Source organism: Endocarpon pusillum, assembly GCF_000464535.1.
Source record: "Endocarpon pusillum Z07020 unplaced genomic scaffold C716229, whole genome shotgun sequence".
In the NCBI taxonomy this organism is placed as follows: domain Eukaryota; kingdom Fungi; phylum Ascomycota; class Eurotiomycetes; order Verrucariales; family Verrucariaceae; genus Endocarpon; species Endocarpon pusillum.
The window spans coordinates 334849-349833 of record NW_006913567.1 but is presented as its reverse complement, the minus strand read 5'-3'; the positions used below and the strand labels follow the sequence as shown (position 1 = coordinate 349833).

General features: G+C 48.0%; 5 protein-coding genes across 5 annotated transcripts in view; 4 read left to right on the top strand and 1 right to left on the bottom strand.

Annotated features, from left to right (window-relative positions):
• EPUS_01461 (uncharacterized protein) overlaps positions 1-790 on the bottom strand; it is a gene marked incomplete at both ends in the record, with an annotated part of 3927 nt that extends 3137 nt beyond the window's left edge. The window contains one exon of the mRNA XM_007788404.1: positions 255-790. Within this exon, the coding sequence (XP_007786594.1) occupies positions 255-790 (536 nt within the window). The remainder of the gene's footprint in view (positions 1-254) is intronic.
• A 1716-nt stretch (positions 791-2506) lies between these two features.
• Positions 2507-2749, top strand: EPUS_01460 (uncharacterized protein; the record flags this gene model as incomplete). Its single annotated transcript, XM_007788403.1, has 1 exon — positions 2507-2749. The coding sequence occupies one exon, from the start codon at positions 2507-2509 to the stop codon at positions 2747-2749; it is 243 nt and encodes an 80-aa protein (XP_007786593.1).
• Positions 2750-4863: 2114 nt separating this feature from the next.
• EPUS_01459 (uncharacterized protein) lies at positions 4864-5565 on the top strand (the record flags this gene model as incomplete). The annotated part of the gene is made up of 1 exon (XM_007788402.1): positions 4864-5565. The coding sequence occupies one exon, from the start codon at positions 4864-4866 to the stop codon at positions 5563-5565; it is 702 nt and encodes a 233-aa protein (XP_007786592.1).
• An 853-nt stretch (positions 5566-6418) lies between these two features.
• Positions 6419-9689, top strand: EPUS_01458 (uncharacterized protein; the record flags this gene model as incomplete). The annotated part of the gene is made up of 7 exons (XM_007788401.1): positions 6419-6995; positions 7060-7313; positions 7363-7425; positions 7475-7975; positions 8035-8206; positions 8258-8617; positions 8671-9689. The coding sequence occupies 7 exons, from the start codon at positions 6419-6421 to the stop codon at positions 9687-9689; spliced, it is 2946 nt and encodes a 981-aa protein (XP_007786591.1).
• Positions 9690-10136: 447 nt separating this feature from the next.
• On the top strand, positions 10137-13446 carry EPUS_01457 (uncharacterized protein; the record flags this gene model as incomplete). The annotated part of the gene is made up of 2 exons (XM_007788400.1): positions 10137-10383; positions 10433-13446. 2 exons carry the CDS (start codon positions 10137-10139, stop codon positions 13444-13446), a joined length of 3261 nt encoding a protein of 1086 aa, XP_007786590.1.
• Positions 13447-14985: the final 1539 nt, after the last annotated feature.

Below are 14985 nucleotides of genomic sequence, written 5' to 3'. Positions count from 1 at the left end.
TAGCGCTTGTGATTTGCGTAGCGCTGGGGGGCACTATGGGCGAATGCGAATAGTGGCGGGGCACGGCTAATTCGAACCGTGGTGAGTTGAATAGTACTAAATTACATGCTTGCTCGATAGTACATACTACTTTGACCCAGAAGGTACATACCTGTACGTAGTACTACTACTCGGTCAAACTAATGGCTTGCACAGCCGCTTCTAGGCTACGTGGCGCACCGCCATACAGCTCGGATGCAAGAGGTTGGACTCACCATAATCTCCATCTTCGTCCTGCCATTCCTACAATCTGTAATCCGCCAGTCTCGACCAGGACATGCACCTGCTGTTGATGCCACTTCCCGCTCTGGCACATATGAACCTCCTCACCACATAAAATCTTGAGATATTTCCCGTCGATCAGCAGATCGAGGCTTGTCTTAGCGACAACGTTCTGCAGCGACAGGCCGGAAGGTTCATCAAAGTGAGTGTTCAGACCCAAATGATCCTCAAAGAAGACATTCTGGCCTAGCACCTGATTTGTATGATGAAGAGCGTGGAACAGGAACTTATGATGGACCGAGCTGTGTGTTCCGTAGGCTTCGAGAACTCGCTTCGAATCGCGACAACCATCAATAGTGACTAGCGCTCGCCCCTGGTGGCATATTCGGCTTGGGTGTTCATGATTGCTTGCAGGCGGTTTGGAGAGAAACGCCACAGAGCTCGCCGGTGAGGCATTGGCGAAACTATTACGGAGCACCAAACCATAGATACGTAGCCTCCGAGGCTTGCAAATAGGAGAGAGGCCCATCAAGCGCCTGCATCTGGTCATTGTAGGTGCCGAACAGGCTAATGAGTTATTCATGATGCAAAGGAAATTTGCTAGTAAGTCTGGTGAGGTTTCGTTCTAGCTCTCCGCAGCGCCAGCAATTCGAGGGTAGCGCCAGGGATTTGTAAGGGTTTCGCAACGGGCAATAATAGAGCAGCACAGCGGTGACAGCCTAGGTAGATATTGCTTGAAATACTCTTTAGATTGTAAGACAGAATCTGAGGAGTGCAACAATACCAGGTTAAAGAAGAAAAAGAAAAAATACAAATAGGCCATCCGAATCGAAACCTAACGATAAAATCTATTAGCGTCTCTCTCTGGTAGCTCTGATCGCAATATCCACCACATCAACTTAGAATGTTGAATAACTTGAAAGATCTAGTCTTAAGTTATCTCTAATAAGAGTAGTAAATCTCAACCAACAAGCAATAAGAATGTCTAAGGATTGCCCAAAAAAAATCAAACAAAAAACTGTTGCTTCTCTTTGATATTGCGTGTCATCCTTAGTGCAGGGGCCATGCTAACTATAACGGTTATCAGCGCACAATCTTAAATCGGGAATGGTAATACTGACTCTTCTCTGTATCGTTTCAAATTGACCAAATGCCCGAAGGCGATTATTTGTACATTATTATAAAATATAAACGTTGTTTTCCCTAGACTGCAAACGGCCCCTAAGCTAGACGACTTTAATAAGATGATCAGGGAGCCTTTGCCGCTTGAAGCTTTGCTTCATAGAGTAGTTACAACAGAAGTCAAGGTTGCGCGAACAATATATGCTGCAGCATAAAGATAGATCAACACAAGCGATGATAGCTGGTGATAGCGTAACGGTCTTCATGGACATTTCGACGATTCCGGAGTGGGTACTTTTGCGAGACCATTCTCATGGCTTGTTAAATGCACATGACTTTTGATATGTTTTGCTGCAATATTATATGATTCGATATCTGTAATGTTTCTGTTCATGCAAGCTGGAAAGCAATACGTCTAATGTGAAGTCTTCTTTCCCAGTCCTCAACACCATAAGTCGAGGGAGTAGATCATCTCTACCTACGATATTGAACAGCAACACATTCATCCTCATCCGCTATATCACCAGCGGAATCAACACTAGTCAGCCCTCAGCTCTAACGAACTCGACAGCATCCCCCATTTTATTCAGCTTCTCCTATGATCTTTCCAACCCATCTATACCATCGTCTAACAATACAAACAGCGCCTTTGACCGTCCTACCTTCTCGTCCCGCCGCGGCATCGACCTCATCACGATCCACCTCGCCAGCCGCACCAGCAAGCTAGCAATGAGCGAGGAATGAGCGCAGTGATCGGCGCGGTGGCATCAACAGCCCAGAAGACCGTAAAGGCCGCTGCACAACAATTGTCAGATATCGGGAATGGTGTCGAGAATAGGGAGCGGCGGAGACTACGGCAAGAGAGACGCGCGCAGCAGAATCTAAAGTTGAAGGCGCAGACAAAGACGGAAGTAAGTAGCGAGTCGAATCCGCAAGTGAGCAGCAAAGCTACAGCCGATGCCAGTCCGGGGATAGAATACTGATGATGAATCTTATAGATACTCTATACAGTGGTCCCCAATACGGCGCGCGATGCGAGAGGTATTACTGGATGTTCTCTACGAAGAAGAAAGAAGAACCCCACAATGTGATACGCTATCTTATAAAGCACCGGTTCAGCACAATGCCCCAATACTTTAATCTATTTGAAGCGCATGGAATACTAGCGGCCATCACTCTCCTTTTCATCGTCCCCTTCGCCGTTGTCTTTCCTCGCTTCTACACGCGTGATACTCGATCAGCCGTTCGGTCAATATCTGGTGCCAGATATTGCCAGATATTAACCGACTTGGCAAGCACAGCAGTTCTCCGCATCACGGCATCTGCTGGTCCTGTTGCAATCCATCCTAAGGTGGTGGACATATAGCAGAGAGAGGAGGTGGAAGCTGATGCATGATCCATCAAAGGCAGTCATTCGTCGCTGCCTCGGCCGCTTACCTGGATTGTGGCTTTGGCACAGGTTCCGCTTGGTCTCACTCTCCACGGCTCGCCCGTCTGGTTGTTTCTTCTATAACGCCATTGTGGTCGCTGCCTTGGTGCTGCTCTACTTCACTTTATCGTATATTGATAAACGCAATCGAGGACGAGAGTACAATAGAGACCACAGTTGGGCATCAGGGGCCCGTGCAGTACTTACTTGCAAGGCAGCATGCTGAGACTTTTCCCTCGGGATCAATCAGGTGAATGTCCGAACCAACCCGTCCAATCGTCCCACTTCCACAACCATAAGTAATCCATCCGTCTCGAGATCCTATCACGCTCTTAATCTCATGTTTCTGTTGGCCCCTCTCCTTCGCACCGTCTTATCTCGATCACTTCTTTCTCATCATATAGCTTGGGTCTTCGAAATTCTGGATCGTCTAAAGAGAATTCCCAAGGGTCTGACCTCCTTTGGGGAGGGCGATAATCTCATAAAGATAACGCTGACACTTGGGTTTTTGAGCGTAAGAGCGGAGCCAGGAGACATGCCGCCTCGCTGTGGCCTTTCCTGTTTCATGGCCCTCCTGGCAGAATCGCAGTTGAAACGAGCTTAGGTGAGTGATCTGAGTGTCGCGGCTGAGCCAAAAGAACACTAACCTTTTGCTTTAGCATAGTCAATAACTTTTATGTAACCTGAGCTTGAAGGCTAGCAAGCCCCAGGTAGGTTCAAGTCCGCGCATATGAATAGAATCGACGCCACTGCGCCTTGAAGCTCGTCACGGCTTTAGTGATGACGGATGGGAGGGCTTATTAGCTTTACTGATGCGACTTTGCCGGACTTCCTTCGGCTACTGATCCCTTTCACCACCCAGAGTCAAGCCCTAAAGGTGATAGGTTATTCTTGGTGATAGATAATAGGAGGAATACAGGGACAATCAGAGAGGGTTGTTTGGAATTGTGTTACTAAGCGACACAAAGATATCAACAGTATTAACATTTTCTTAAGAAGTGAGTATTACTGGGACACAAAGAAGATAAATCATTTGGTCTTAGGCTGCGGTATTACTACGTAATGCAGAGAGGTCTTTAGTTTCATTCTGACCCACTATTCATAATTTAGCCACAACTTTCCTTTCGGCTCCGCGGTACTTGTATTCGAGCAAGGGGGGGACGCCAAGAAATCCACTCCAGCCCCAAGGTCCACGACGCCTTGGGTGACTCTGTACGCAGATCCCGTCGACCTTCAGCGCCGTCAATGCAGAGGATTTGTTCTAAAACTTTGGGGGAAATAGGATCAAGATTGCTTCTGACGATCGATTGGGATATCTGTTGGGAGTAGCATCACGACATCCCGCTACGATCGAACATATTCTCTTTTGGTGAGCTGTGGATGGTGAGATTGTGCCTAGAATAATGCGATGCGAGGTGACGGAAGTGGGTTATCGCCCCAGGTCCAGACCACGACTCCACGAGGCCATCCACCATGTAAAAATATCCAGGGCGTCAGCTTCGAGTGTAGTAAATGTAGTAGGAAGGGCGGCTATCTCCAATAATACTACTACGTAGGGACGTAACCAAGTGGCCCTGTCTCTTCTAGCTGTGTCACCGAGTGCAAGAAGAAACGAGTTCGGTGCTTCAGATTCTCCCGAACGCGACCCCACGTGAGATCTGCCGCAGCATACCTTTTGCCTACCTAAGCAGGAAAGCATCCTCCATTTCACTACGATCAGCAGTAATAGGGTCATGTCGTCGTAGCTGTGCGACCAGGGTCTCAGCCTATCTGAGATATTGTCCAAAATGATCAAAAGAGTAGTGGTGGCTTCCGGGTCAGTGCCTATGTTCGCCTTTAGACTTGCTCTAGAGACCCTGCCGTATTTGTCAACAACACAATTTTCTCCTGCGGTCTTCACGGTGGACACCATGGGACAGGATGCAAGGTGGGATTCCTTGCAGCATCATTGCCTTTCTTCCCGCCTAACCTTCTATCTCAATTGATCGCTATCAGATGCGTTCAACTGCGTTACCTTATTGCCCTCTCCCTATGTTGATTTTAACAACGGTATGGACGCCGATTCGCAACGACAATTTCATGCTCATGCGTTCACTGGTTTCGAAAGACCGCCTGAGACAGCCCAACGAGTCGATGACCCTCAGTTCGATATCTTCGATTGGTACCCCAAGTATCAAAGCTGTCAACGTTATTTTCTCGATCATGCTCAGCACAGCGTCCCCGTACAAGCTTTAGCGGCCTTCGTCAATATTCTGCTACCTTTTCAGCGACCCCAATATCCAGCTGTACGTACTGTGCGGTCCGAAAGCACAGCCTCCTCTTCTCGAAGCCCAGGTACGATCAGAACTGCTCAAACCCCAACAAACATGACACCAGCATCATTTACATCGCTCATACCGTTCATCAGAAGATTGGTAGTAACGGGCATGGATTTTCCAGGGGTGCTTCATGGTTTCTTCGGGGATGATTGGCCGGTGGGTGTCGGGCCCCTGCATGAACAAGAGCGGAGAAATTATCTTTTTGCGGCAAAAAGTGGTGGGTGGGCGTCTGTAAAGAGGGACTACGATATGCTTCCAATGGAGACTGTACCTTTCTTGCGACCTTTACAAAGGCCTCTGGATGCAGAGATTGAAGGGGCCGAAAGGGCTTGGAGCCAGTGGCTTGCTATGGAGGACTGGATGGTTGGCTCAAGAGCACCAGAGACCATGAACAACACTAACCATGCTGGAAATGCGGATGGAGTAGAAGATTGATTTGTTATACGCGGACATCTTCACTAAAAGACAAAGTCGATTTGGTATCAGAGATTCTATGGCCTCAAATCGACATGCTTCTTGTTGTGTCAACGGTTTACCCTTGTTGCGTGCTATCTCGAAACTGCTGGAGGAGATAACTCAGTATCCAGTAAGTATGGTGCCGTACGAAAATCTTTCATGTCAAGAATCTCTAGCTTTCTCTTTTGGGTCTGTCTCTCGGCATGCAAGCTCTCAGACAAGCTATCTGCCAATCAACAGTACAAGCGCAACTCGAAAGCTGGCGTACCATGTGGCCGCAGACAGCCGAGTGTCCTTCAGGAATTTAGATGATCAACCGGTGCTCATACCGAAGGTAATATATCATTTAAAGCGTTCACTGAGCCATCGGCGAACGCAGAAGCGTTGATATTACGAGTGAAGGAAGTGTCTCTTTGTAGCTGTGAAAAGCCTGCGACTCAAGTCATTGGTTGTAAGGCTGGTGGCTGCTTGGAACCATACGATTCAATTAAGCCCTGGAGAGGCCCATATATTGCCAAGGTCTTGGCGTCACAGCACTCAATTCATCCACATTCACTTATGGCGGGATTCTACTCAATCCACTAAAGTTAAAGAGAAGTACAAGCAGACGTGTAAGTGAACAATATTAGCAAACATGGACACATGAGTTATACAAAGATGAAACCGTTCTCGCACCAGCCTTTGATTAAGCAAGAGAATCTCAGGCTTCAAACATTTTCTCCGCCTGTCTTCTGCAACCTGGGAAACAAGCACAAAGCAATCTCGGTTGGTCGCTTGTGCAAACATGATATAGCTGGCACAACCTCAAATATACTCCCGTAACTTTCCCACCATGTCAAGGTCCAAGTGGGAACAGTTCATCCGACGATGTCTCCTTCACCGGACCCATGGAGACGAGTTCAGAGAGCTCGCAGAATTCATGAATGAGAAGTACCAGATCTCTGGCAGGCTACTGATCCAAATCATCGTGAATTGTCGACAAGCCTTCTCCATCTCCTCAGACCCACTCATTCCCCAATATATTCGGGCTGGTATTACGTGTGGTCTGTCCAAGACTTCTGATGTGCTCTATGTGCTTATCCAGAACTGGAACAGCGTCTCACCAGAGCAAGGGCTGTCTGCGGAGTCGAAGCAGCCTGGGTGTCTGTCTTCACCCGACGCTATCATCATCAACGACCTGGCACTGATCGTTGCCTCAAATGCAACGTCTCACAATTCCTCCGAAATCCGCAGAAGTCTGTCATTCACCTCAAGATGGCTTCTAGCGCTGATCGAATGGATTTCTGGTGACGGAGAGAACAGGTCATATCTTGCAATTCTGACCCTGCTGGAAGCTCTGGGAATCCTTTTCGCATCAATAGCCTCTACCGAACAAGGCATATTGCTGCTGGGCAGCCAAGATGATCCAGGTACGCTCCACACAGAACAGAGGTGATCATTGGTAGCGGTGAAGCTCATGCATCTCTCCGATAGATCTCAGGCAGCTGGTTGTAGAGGCTTTGGACACAGTGTTACCGCTTCTGACTAGTATATCAATACAACTTCATTCTCGTCTCGACATGATCCAAAAGCATTTCCACCTTTTCCGAACCGGATTTCCGAAAGAAGTGACGCAGCCGATGCAAAATGTGCAACAAACGCCTGAAACCCTACAGTTCGAGGCGAATACTGTAGATGACTCGAACGTTCATGCTCGAGCAAGTCTATACATATACTTGAATGGAGCCGTGAGTGCTTTCACTCTTGTCACGAACCATAAGCTAACTTACTCTATAGCTTTGTGGACGACCTATGCTAGATGATTCCTCCTTGATAAGCTATCTGAATGTGCGATTTGCAGTAAGTATTGCTACCCTGACATGTAACGTAAATGACTGAGTACATGCAGGGAGATCATGTTTCAATGTTCATCGATATAATTGTCGCCGCATTCGACGTGCTCTCGAATGGGCAGGCTAGATCTGAAGGGGAGCAGGCCATAAACCTCTACCGGTCATTCCTAGCGAACAGACTTCCACCCATACTCTGTTTGATCTCGACTTCTTCATTGGAGCCCGTTCCGGTAAGTCTGTGCATATCTCAAGCCCTTGGTCGTATAGACCTTGGTGCGTTTCCTCTCTCGGCTTACGATATGGGTGGACGTTCGTCTTTTGCGGGAGTTCGTCAGGAGTTTCTATTTGCATGCGCCCTCCATCGTTTAATACCGGAGGCGGGCGTCGAAGATCTCCTGGGAGAGAAACCTATGCAGAGTCTTCCATCTCATGGTCTCTACGAGAAGGATCAGCTTGTCCAGCAGATCAGTGCCAACGCTCAAAGAGCAGAACAGCTGATAAAGGAGATTGAGCTGATGGAAGGCAATGCTGGCGCAATCGTCGCAGCCATCATTGAAGTAAGCCTTGTTTTCAACAATATCCCTTATGAAATTTCAGCAATTGACTCGTGACGAAGCTCATGCATTCCCATTGTCGAAACAGAGAGACCGTACCACTTAAGGATTTGTGCAACCTGATAGTGCGGAAGCCTCCAGTAATTGACGTGATGACTCTGTTTAGAAGTCCAGGTCACATACTTAGCCCGTTGTGCTCGCTCTTGGATAACTGGAACTGGGACGAGCTTCATGGTGAGTGCTCCCATGGGTTGTAGCCAACCATGCGTCTCAATAATGCGTTAGGAGAAAGTCAACCTGTTTACGAGGAGTTTGGAGCTATTTTGCTCCTCGTTCTTACAGCCACGAGTCGATACGAACTTACATGCTCGGAAATTGGCGCTACTAGCTCATCATCATTCATTAGACAGCTTTTTCAGTTGGAAGCGAACGAGCAGTCTCTCGATGATCTTGACGAACCAAAGAGGAAGCACCTTGGAAACTGGATTGCAGCGTTATTCGTGGCTGACTCTCTCAGCGATGAGCTTACTTCCTCTTGCAGTCCACACGATTTCTATAAACTTGTGCCAACTCTATTGCACCAGAGCTTAGAAGCTTGTGCGAGCGGAAAACTGAACATTGAAACTCTGAAATCCGGGTTCGATTGTAAGTCTGGTGTTCAAACCGGTTTGCATCATAATAGTAACTGAGCCTTGCAGATTTACTGGAACCTTTCCTCCTCCCGTCGCTCGTCGTAAGCTTGCAGTGGCTTGCTAGTCATCTGTGGCAGACGACCTCTGGAACCAAGGTCACATTACCACTTATTTCGTCATTAATCAAACCGCCGTCGTCAAGCGAGGCACGAGAGATACATAAGACAGTCCTATCGATGGTAGCTGACCCTCTACACCTTCAGCTGCAGGCAATTGCAGATAATAACCCTCAGAAGCGGGTTGCTTTAGCCATCGCGGAAGCTCTTAATCCATACCTAACGCATAAATGGAGGGTCAACTGGAAGTCCGAAGATTTACAACCATTGACTGCCTCGCCTGGAGGTCTTCTCATATCTATCTGCCGAATGTTTCACCAACTTCTGGACTGGAGCACGTCCCTCGAAGTTAATGCCAGCCCACCAAAGTTTACTTTCAAACATGTCTCTGCGGCATTACACTTGCATGGAGCGCCCAAGGTGCTTCTGGTCTATTTGAAAGAGACCAAGTCGCTGGTTGGAACAGAGAAACTCGAAGCCGGCCTTGACATGCTCACTTCCATCATCTGTGCGCCATTTGCAGATACTTATGCATCCACACACTGTCTTTCGTTTCGTGACGCCCTAAAAATCCAACATGCGAATTTGGTGAAGACTCTCAAAGCGGGCGATACGCTATTTGCGGAACTAGTTGTCCGGCTTCATCGCAAGGTAGAAGCTTTCTCAGCAACAGCTCCCCAGCAAGAAATGGCCATTGATCCTACAAATGCGATTAGTCAGGAAATATCGAACATAGATTTGCAGAACATCAATCTAGAAGCAGCAGCAGAAAATGCTGAAATAGATGTTGGCGCTCTGGGGGTGCAGCCGACCTCGGATGACATCGATCAGATACTGGAAGGTGCTGCGGGCATGGAGAATTTTGGAACAAACACTATGGGCTCTGGAACAGACGACGTGTTTGGTTTGGAAGGAGGCGATATGCAGATGATGAATTTTGATGATATGGATCTGGAGGGGATGTTTTGAAACCCCGGAACTACATTTTGCTGGAGATACCCATGATATTGCTCTTAGCCGAAAAATCCTGATAGAATAAAATTTGGCAACAATTCCTGACATATGAAAACTGCCTTGGAATGGGTCAAGAATCGTGGGAATTGTGACACTGAGCCCATCCATATCCGGATCAGCTATGAACCGGAGGGTCAACATTACGTGACAATGTTCTCCTGATTGTGGCATCTTGTTTGTGCAACAAATATGCTCTAATTGCCAATAACTGTTGAGTCTACCTTCCAACGACCTAATTAATAACTTGGAAAGTGGTCTGGTTCGAAAGCTCGATGTTGCTCTCCTACTATTCTTTGCTCTATCATGGGAAGGGACGTCCACCTTGACCGAGTGATGTGCCAACGGCTAACCTAAACGTCCTCTCCTATTGACCAAACCCATAGGTCCTGAATACGCGAGCTCATGGCAACGACAGGCTCTCCCATCAGGCTCTTACCGGTCGAAGCACAATTGCAGCTCAAATCTTCCGTTGCCCTGAATTCGTTGAACGATGTGGTAGTCGGCCTCATCAAGAATGCGTTGGATGCTCAAGCACAAAAGATATACATCGGTTTGGACTACTTGAGAGGAAACTGTTGCGTGGAAGATGATGGAGTGGGCATTCCTGCCGCAGAATTTGAGGCTGGAGGAGGGTTGGGATTGATGCACTGTGAGGAGAACCCCGTCCCAGAGAAGATATAATTGCTGATAGTACAGAGACACTTCTAAGTTCACGGACATTAAGGAGATCCATGGCCATTGTGGACGATTTCTAGCTTCCCTGTCTGCCTCCTCCCTTCTCCATATATCGTCACGCCAAATCGCCGAGGAGAGCGAAAGTACTCTTGTGTATCACCACTCGCGACTTCTTACCAGGCAATGCAATGTTGCCGAGAAAGAGCAGAAAGTTGGGGGAAGGCATGGAACAAGGGTGATCGTACGAGATTTGTTTGGCAACCTTGCGGTACGAATGAAACAGAGAGCTCTACATTTTGGCAACACCGAGAATAATGAGAGAGAGCTGGAACGCCTCAAGTTGCGAATCACTGCAGTTGCTCTGGCCTGGCCACAGAATGTGAGGGTAGTCGTATCAGACCAGCAGGCCCAGGAGACACGCAAATTTGCGCTTGGTGGTAGAGGCAAAGCTGGAGGGCATGACCACAAAGAAGTCTCCTCTCGGAGGACATCGACTTTCCGGCTGGACCAAATCTGTACAATTCTGTCTCGCGCTGGCTACATAACGCCCACTGACTTTGATTCGTGGACCACCGTGTCAGCTCGGACCTCGCAATTATGCGTTCGAGCAGCCATTTGTCTTCAGCCTGCTCCATCCAAGCATGTGCAGTTTATATCCCTGGGCATTCATCCTCTTGACTATTCAAGCACGCTTTGCCACGTCCTCTATGTCGAAGTCAATTCCTTGTTTGCCGAATCGGCTTTCGGAGCTGTTGAAGATGATTTTGATGTACCAGAAGAGGAACGCCTTCGAAGGCTTAAAGATCGACGTTTCAAAAACGATGGCCCTACAGACAGACAGCTTAAAGGGAAGGGAAAGGGAGCGGACCGATGGCCAATGTTCTATATCAGGATCGACCCACAAGACAGCAACCTGCCTGTGGGAGTTCTGAGGTCTGATGAGGACGACAAGCAGGCAGCACGGTTTTTCGAGAAGACGGTACAATTAATCGTATCGATGATCCATCGATTCTTACAAGAACGCCATTTTCAACCAAGAACAAGGAGGCGGCGGGGTGGCGTCCGGGCTATCTTATCAAGATCTAATACTACCAGCCAGGGTTCGAATGGGCCAGCGGATAGTCGATGTGCTGGACTGTCTGCGAAAGGTAATTCTCAGATGGCTGTCGACCACACTACGGAATTGGGTTCCAACCCAGCGATTTTAGACCCCAGTGAAAGGCAAAAAACCCCACAAAAATTTCCTTCAGCGACTGCATTCTGTTCGTGGTCCAGAATCAAGAGTGGAAATCCGCATGCCGTGGAAGGTCTGCTCTCTGGTCTACCTCGGAGCGCGCTATCTGTTTTCTTGCCGCGCAATAGTAGTGAGCCAAATCGTTGTAGCAAAGTTCCGACTTCGTGTGCTAAGAAGGACTTGCAACATGATAATCTGATAGTAGAGCACCTGGATGAAGATATTCAGTTATTGCTTCGAGACCTCACTGAGAGCCCTGACACGGAAACTGGCAATCACAGAGGTGTTATGGATGAGAGGCCTTTGAGCGCACCACAACCGATGACCGCAGAGGACCACAAAAACAGCTTTACACTAGAAGGACATGACTCGGATGATGGCATTATCGTTTGGAAAAATCTAGTATCTGGGGAATGCATTCGGATCAATTCACGGACAGGTCTGTCCCTACCAACTTTGCCTTTTTGCTCTACAAAAGAGTCTCAAGCATCTGCCTCCGCGCAAACTGCGGGAAATGGACTTCAAAAACGAGGCATTTTGAGACAGCGGGGCATTGACTCTCACGAGTTTGACGTGGGCGAGAAGCCTTGGTCTGAACCAAACAATTGGTTGTCCAGTGTCATAGCCGGTTGGCAGAATCCTGTCTTCCGTTTGGGAGAGCGTCCTATACCTTCAACGATTATCGAGAATGAGAAGTTGGCATCCGTCCAGGCCGGCAAATGTTGCCATAGCAAGTACCGGCATTGCACAGACTCGGATGCTGTTGGCTGCGACAATCGCCTGAGCAAAGCTGGATTAGCAGGAGCAAGGGTTCTGGGGCAAGTCGACATGAAGTTCATCCTTGCGATCATAAGAGCATCGAGGTCTGAAAAGGTGTCCGAAGCGTGCTCAGATATTGACAACAATGCTTTGGTGCTAATTGATCAGCATGCTGCTGACGAAAGATGCCGCGTCGAGGAACTGTACGCTGATATTTCTACAGGTACAGGCAAGATGGCGGTATTGACAAAGCCTATAATTTTCGAAGTTACAGCTCGCGATTCACAGCTCTTTTGCCGAGAACAGACATATTTTGAGACTTGGGGAATCAGCTATGAGGTTGGTAACGGTGATAACTGCAAAGGGAAGAACACCCAGGCTGTCAGACCAGCATCAGCTCGTCCACATTCAAAGAAAATACAAGCCGACAAGTCTCATAAGTGGCCAGCATCCGCAGTCACACCTGCTACTTCTGCTGGCATACCTGCCCGAAGAGTTGCAACAAATCCCGGCCTACAGGTCACCGTACACGCCCTTCCTGAGCCAATCGCAGAGAGATGCCGTCTTGATCCAAAGCTGCTCATCAACATTTTACGCTCAGAGGCCTGGGCACGAACAGATAATCACACTCGCCCCTACGAACTCCGTCCAGCGACACCAATTTCCGTTACACAAGCTGATGACAAAGAAATTTCACCCTTACCCTGGCTCACGCGCATCTCGTCCTGTCCTCGCAGAATCATTGACCTCCTCAACTCCCGCGCCTGCCGAAGCGCGATCATGTTTAATGACAAGCTGACACAGCCGGAATGTGAGGAACTGGTGAAAAGGCTGGCGCAATGTGCGTTCCCGTTTCAGTGCGCACATGGGAGGCCTAGTATGGTTGTGCTCGGAAAACTTCAAGAAAATGATTTTCCAATATCAGGATGTAGGCCAATGAAGGACTACCCTCCGGAGAGGATTATGGATGATGAAGGGAAAGAAAAGAAGGACTTTCTGGAAGCTTTTACGACGTGGCAGAGCCGTACTCGGGGCGCCGCTTGAGTGTGTACCCCCTAAGTTCGCTTTCGACGGATCATTAGGTCGAGGCCGCGATATCTCACAAGTCTTGTCAAGTGCGGAGGAAGGGACAAGAGTAGGGTCTCTATTCAGATACTAGCAGGCTTAGAAGACTTAGGATCTAATGCATTGGGTTACACGACGCAAGCTCTTACGGAAACTCTCGGTTAGCAAGACGAGAAGCCTGCCTTGAACCCAGAGCATTACTCTCAGCATTCAAGTTTAAGGACTGAGACTTGTGTAAACCTACAGATTTTGGGCCTTGTTCGACGGGACACTCCCTATCTTATCTTCTCTCATCGTGATAGTTGAGCTGCTCGGAACGTCACTGAGCAATCACGATCAGATCTCGGACCGCCAGAGAGCAAGGTATGATGTTCCGAATCTGACAGGCGGTGTGTTAATATCCGGTGAAGCATCCTTGAGCATCGCTATAGCCGCCTACCAAACGAGTCGACCGTTTCTATTGGGAAGATTGTATCACCGACGTAAGTAAATATGTTGGATCCTAAAGCTCCGTCGGTTGCCAGCACCTTAGTAGAGTCTGCATCAACGAGAGAAGCTTTTCCTAGGCGAACCGGGGATGAAATCCGCTCATCAAAACGACTTCGATCACTAATCTCTCTCACTTCGTACTTGCCCCCAATGGCTATCCGAAATGCCCACGGACTTTTATAGCACGCGTCCATACGCATCTCCAAAACCAATCTCACTACCTCCTCTTACATCAAGCTCTGTTTAGATCCCACTATTGGTTAGTCCCGGAGAGCTCGAGTCTCCCGCCCAGGCTAAATTCCCGGTGGCTGGGGCTCACGAGGATTCAAGATGCGAACAGGAGTGGGGTGCGGGACTCATATCTGAGGAAGTTTGCTTGCTGAAGCAACAAGGGTAAAGACGAAGTTGTGATTCGGCAGTCCGCCTGACCTGTACTTCTAGAATAGCAGGGAAAAGGGAAAAATCGGGTGAGGATTTCATGCTGGAGTACCTCTTGAGATTGGTTTTAAGTAGATGTGATAAGATTTTCAAAGAGAATCATCAATGTTCCGAGAATGTTGTAACACAGTCCTCTCTGCTCTCACCTTGGTAAGACACCTAGAATGCTTTTTGGAAGAAATTTCTCACAGCTCTATAATATAATCCCATGCCAAAGTCTTCTGGGAGTGCAACTCAACAAGCTTGATAAAAAATTCCAGGAAAACAGACCAAAAGCCTAAGATACAATGCCAAAGTCCTCCGGAAATACATATCACACAGAATTTAACAAAGGGGTCAGAAATCCAAAATACATCAATGAGGTTCTCCTGGATCAAATCAGATGTGAAGTAATCTAACTTGAAAAAAAAGTGTGGTGATTTCTGCTGACGTTCTCCCAAGCACATTTCCGCATACAAAAAGACAAAGGTCACCAAAGTTTCAAAAAGCAGAGGAGATACTACTGGAGCACTCCTCAAGCGTATTTTAGCACGTAGAATTGCAGAATTTCAAAACCTGGCCTGTTCTATTGGCGTGCACGCTTGAAGCATA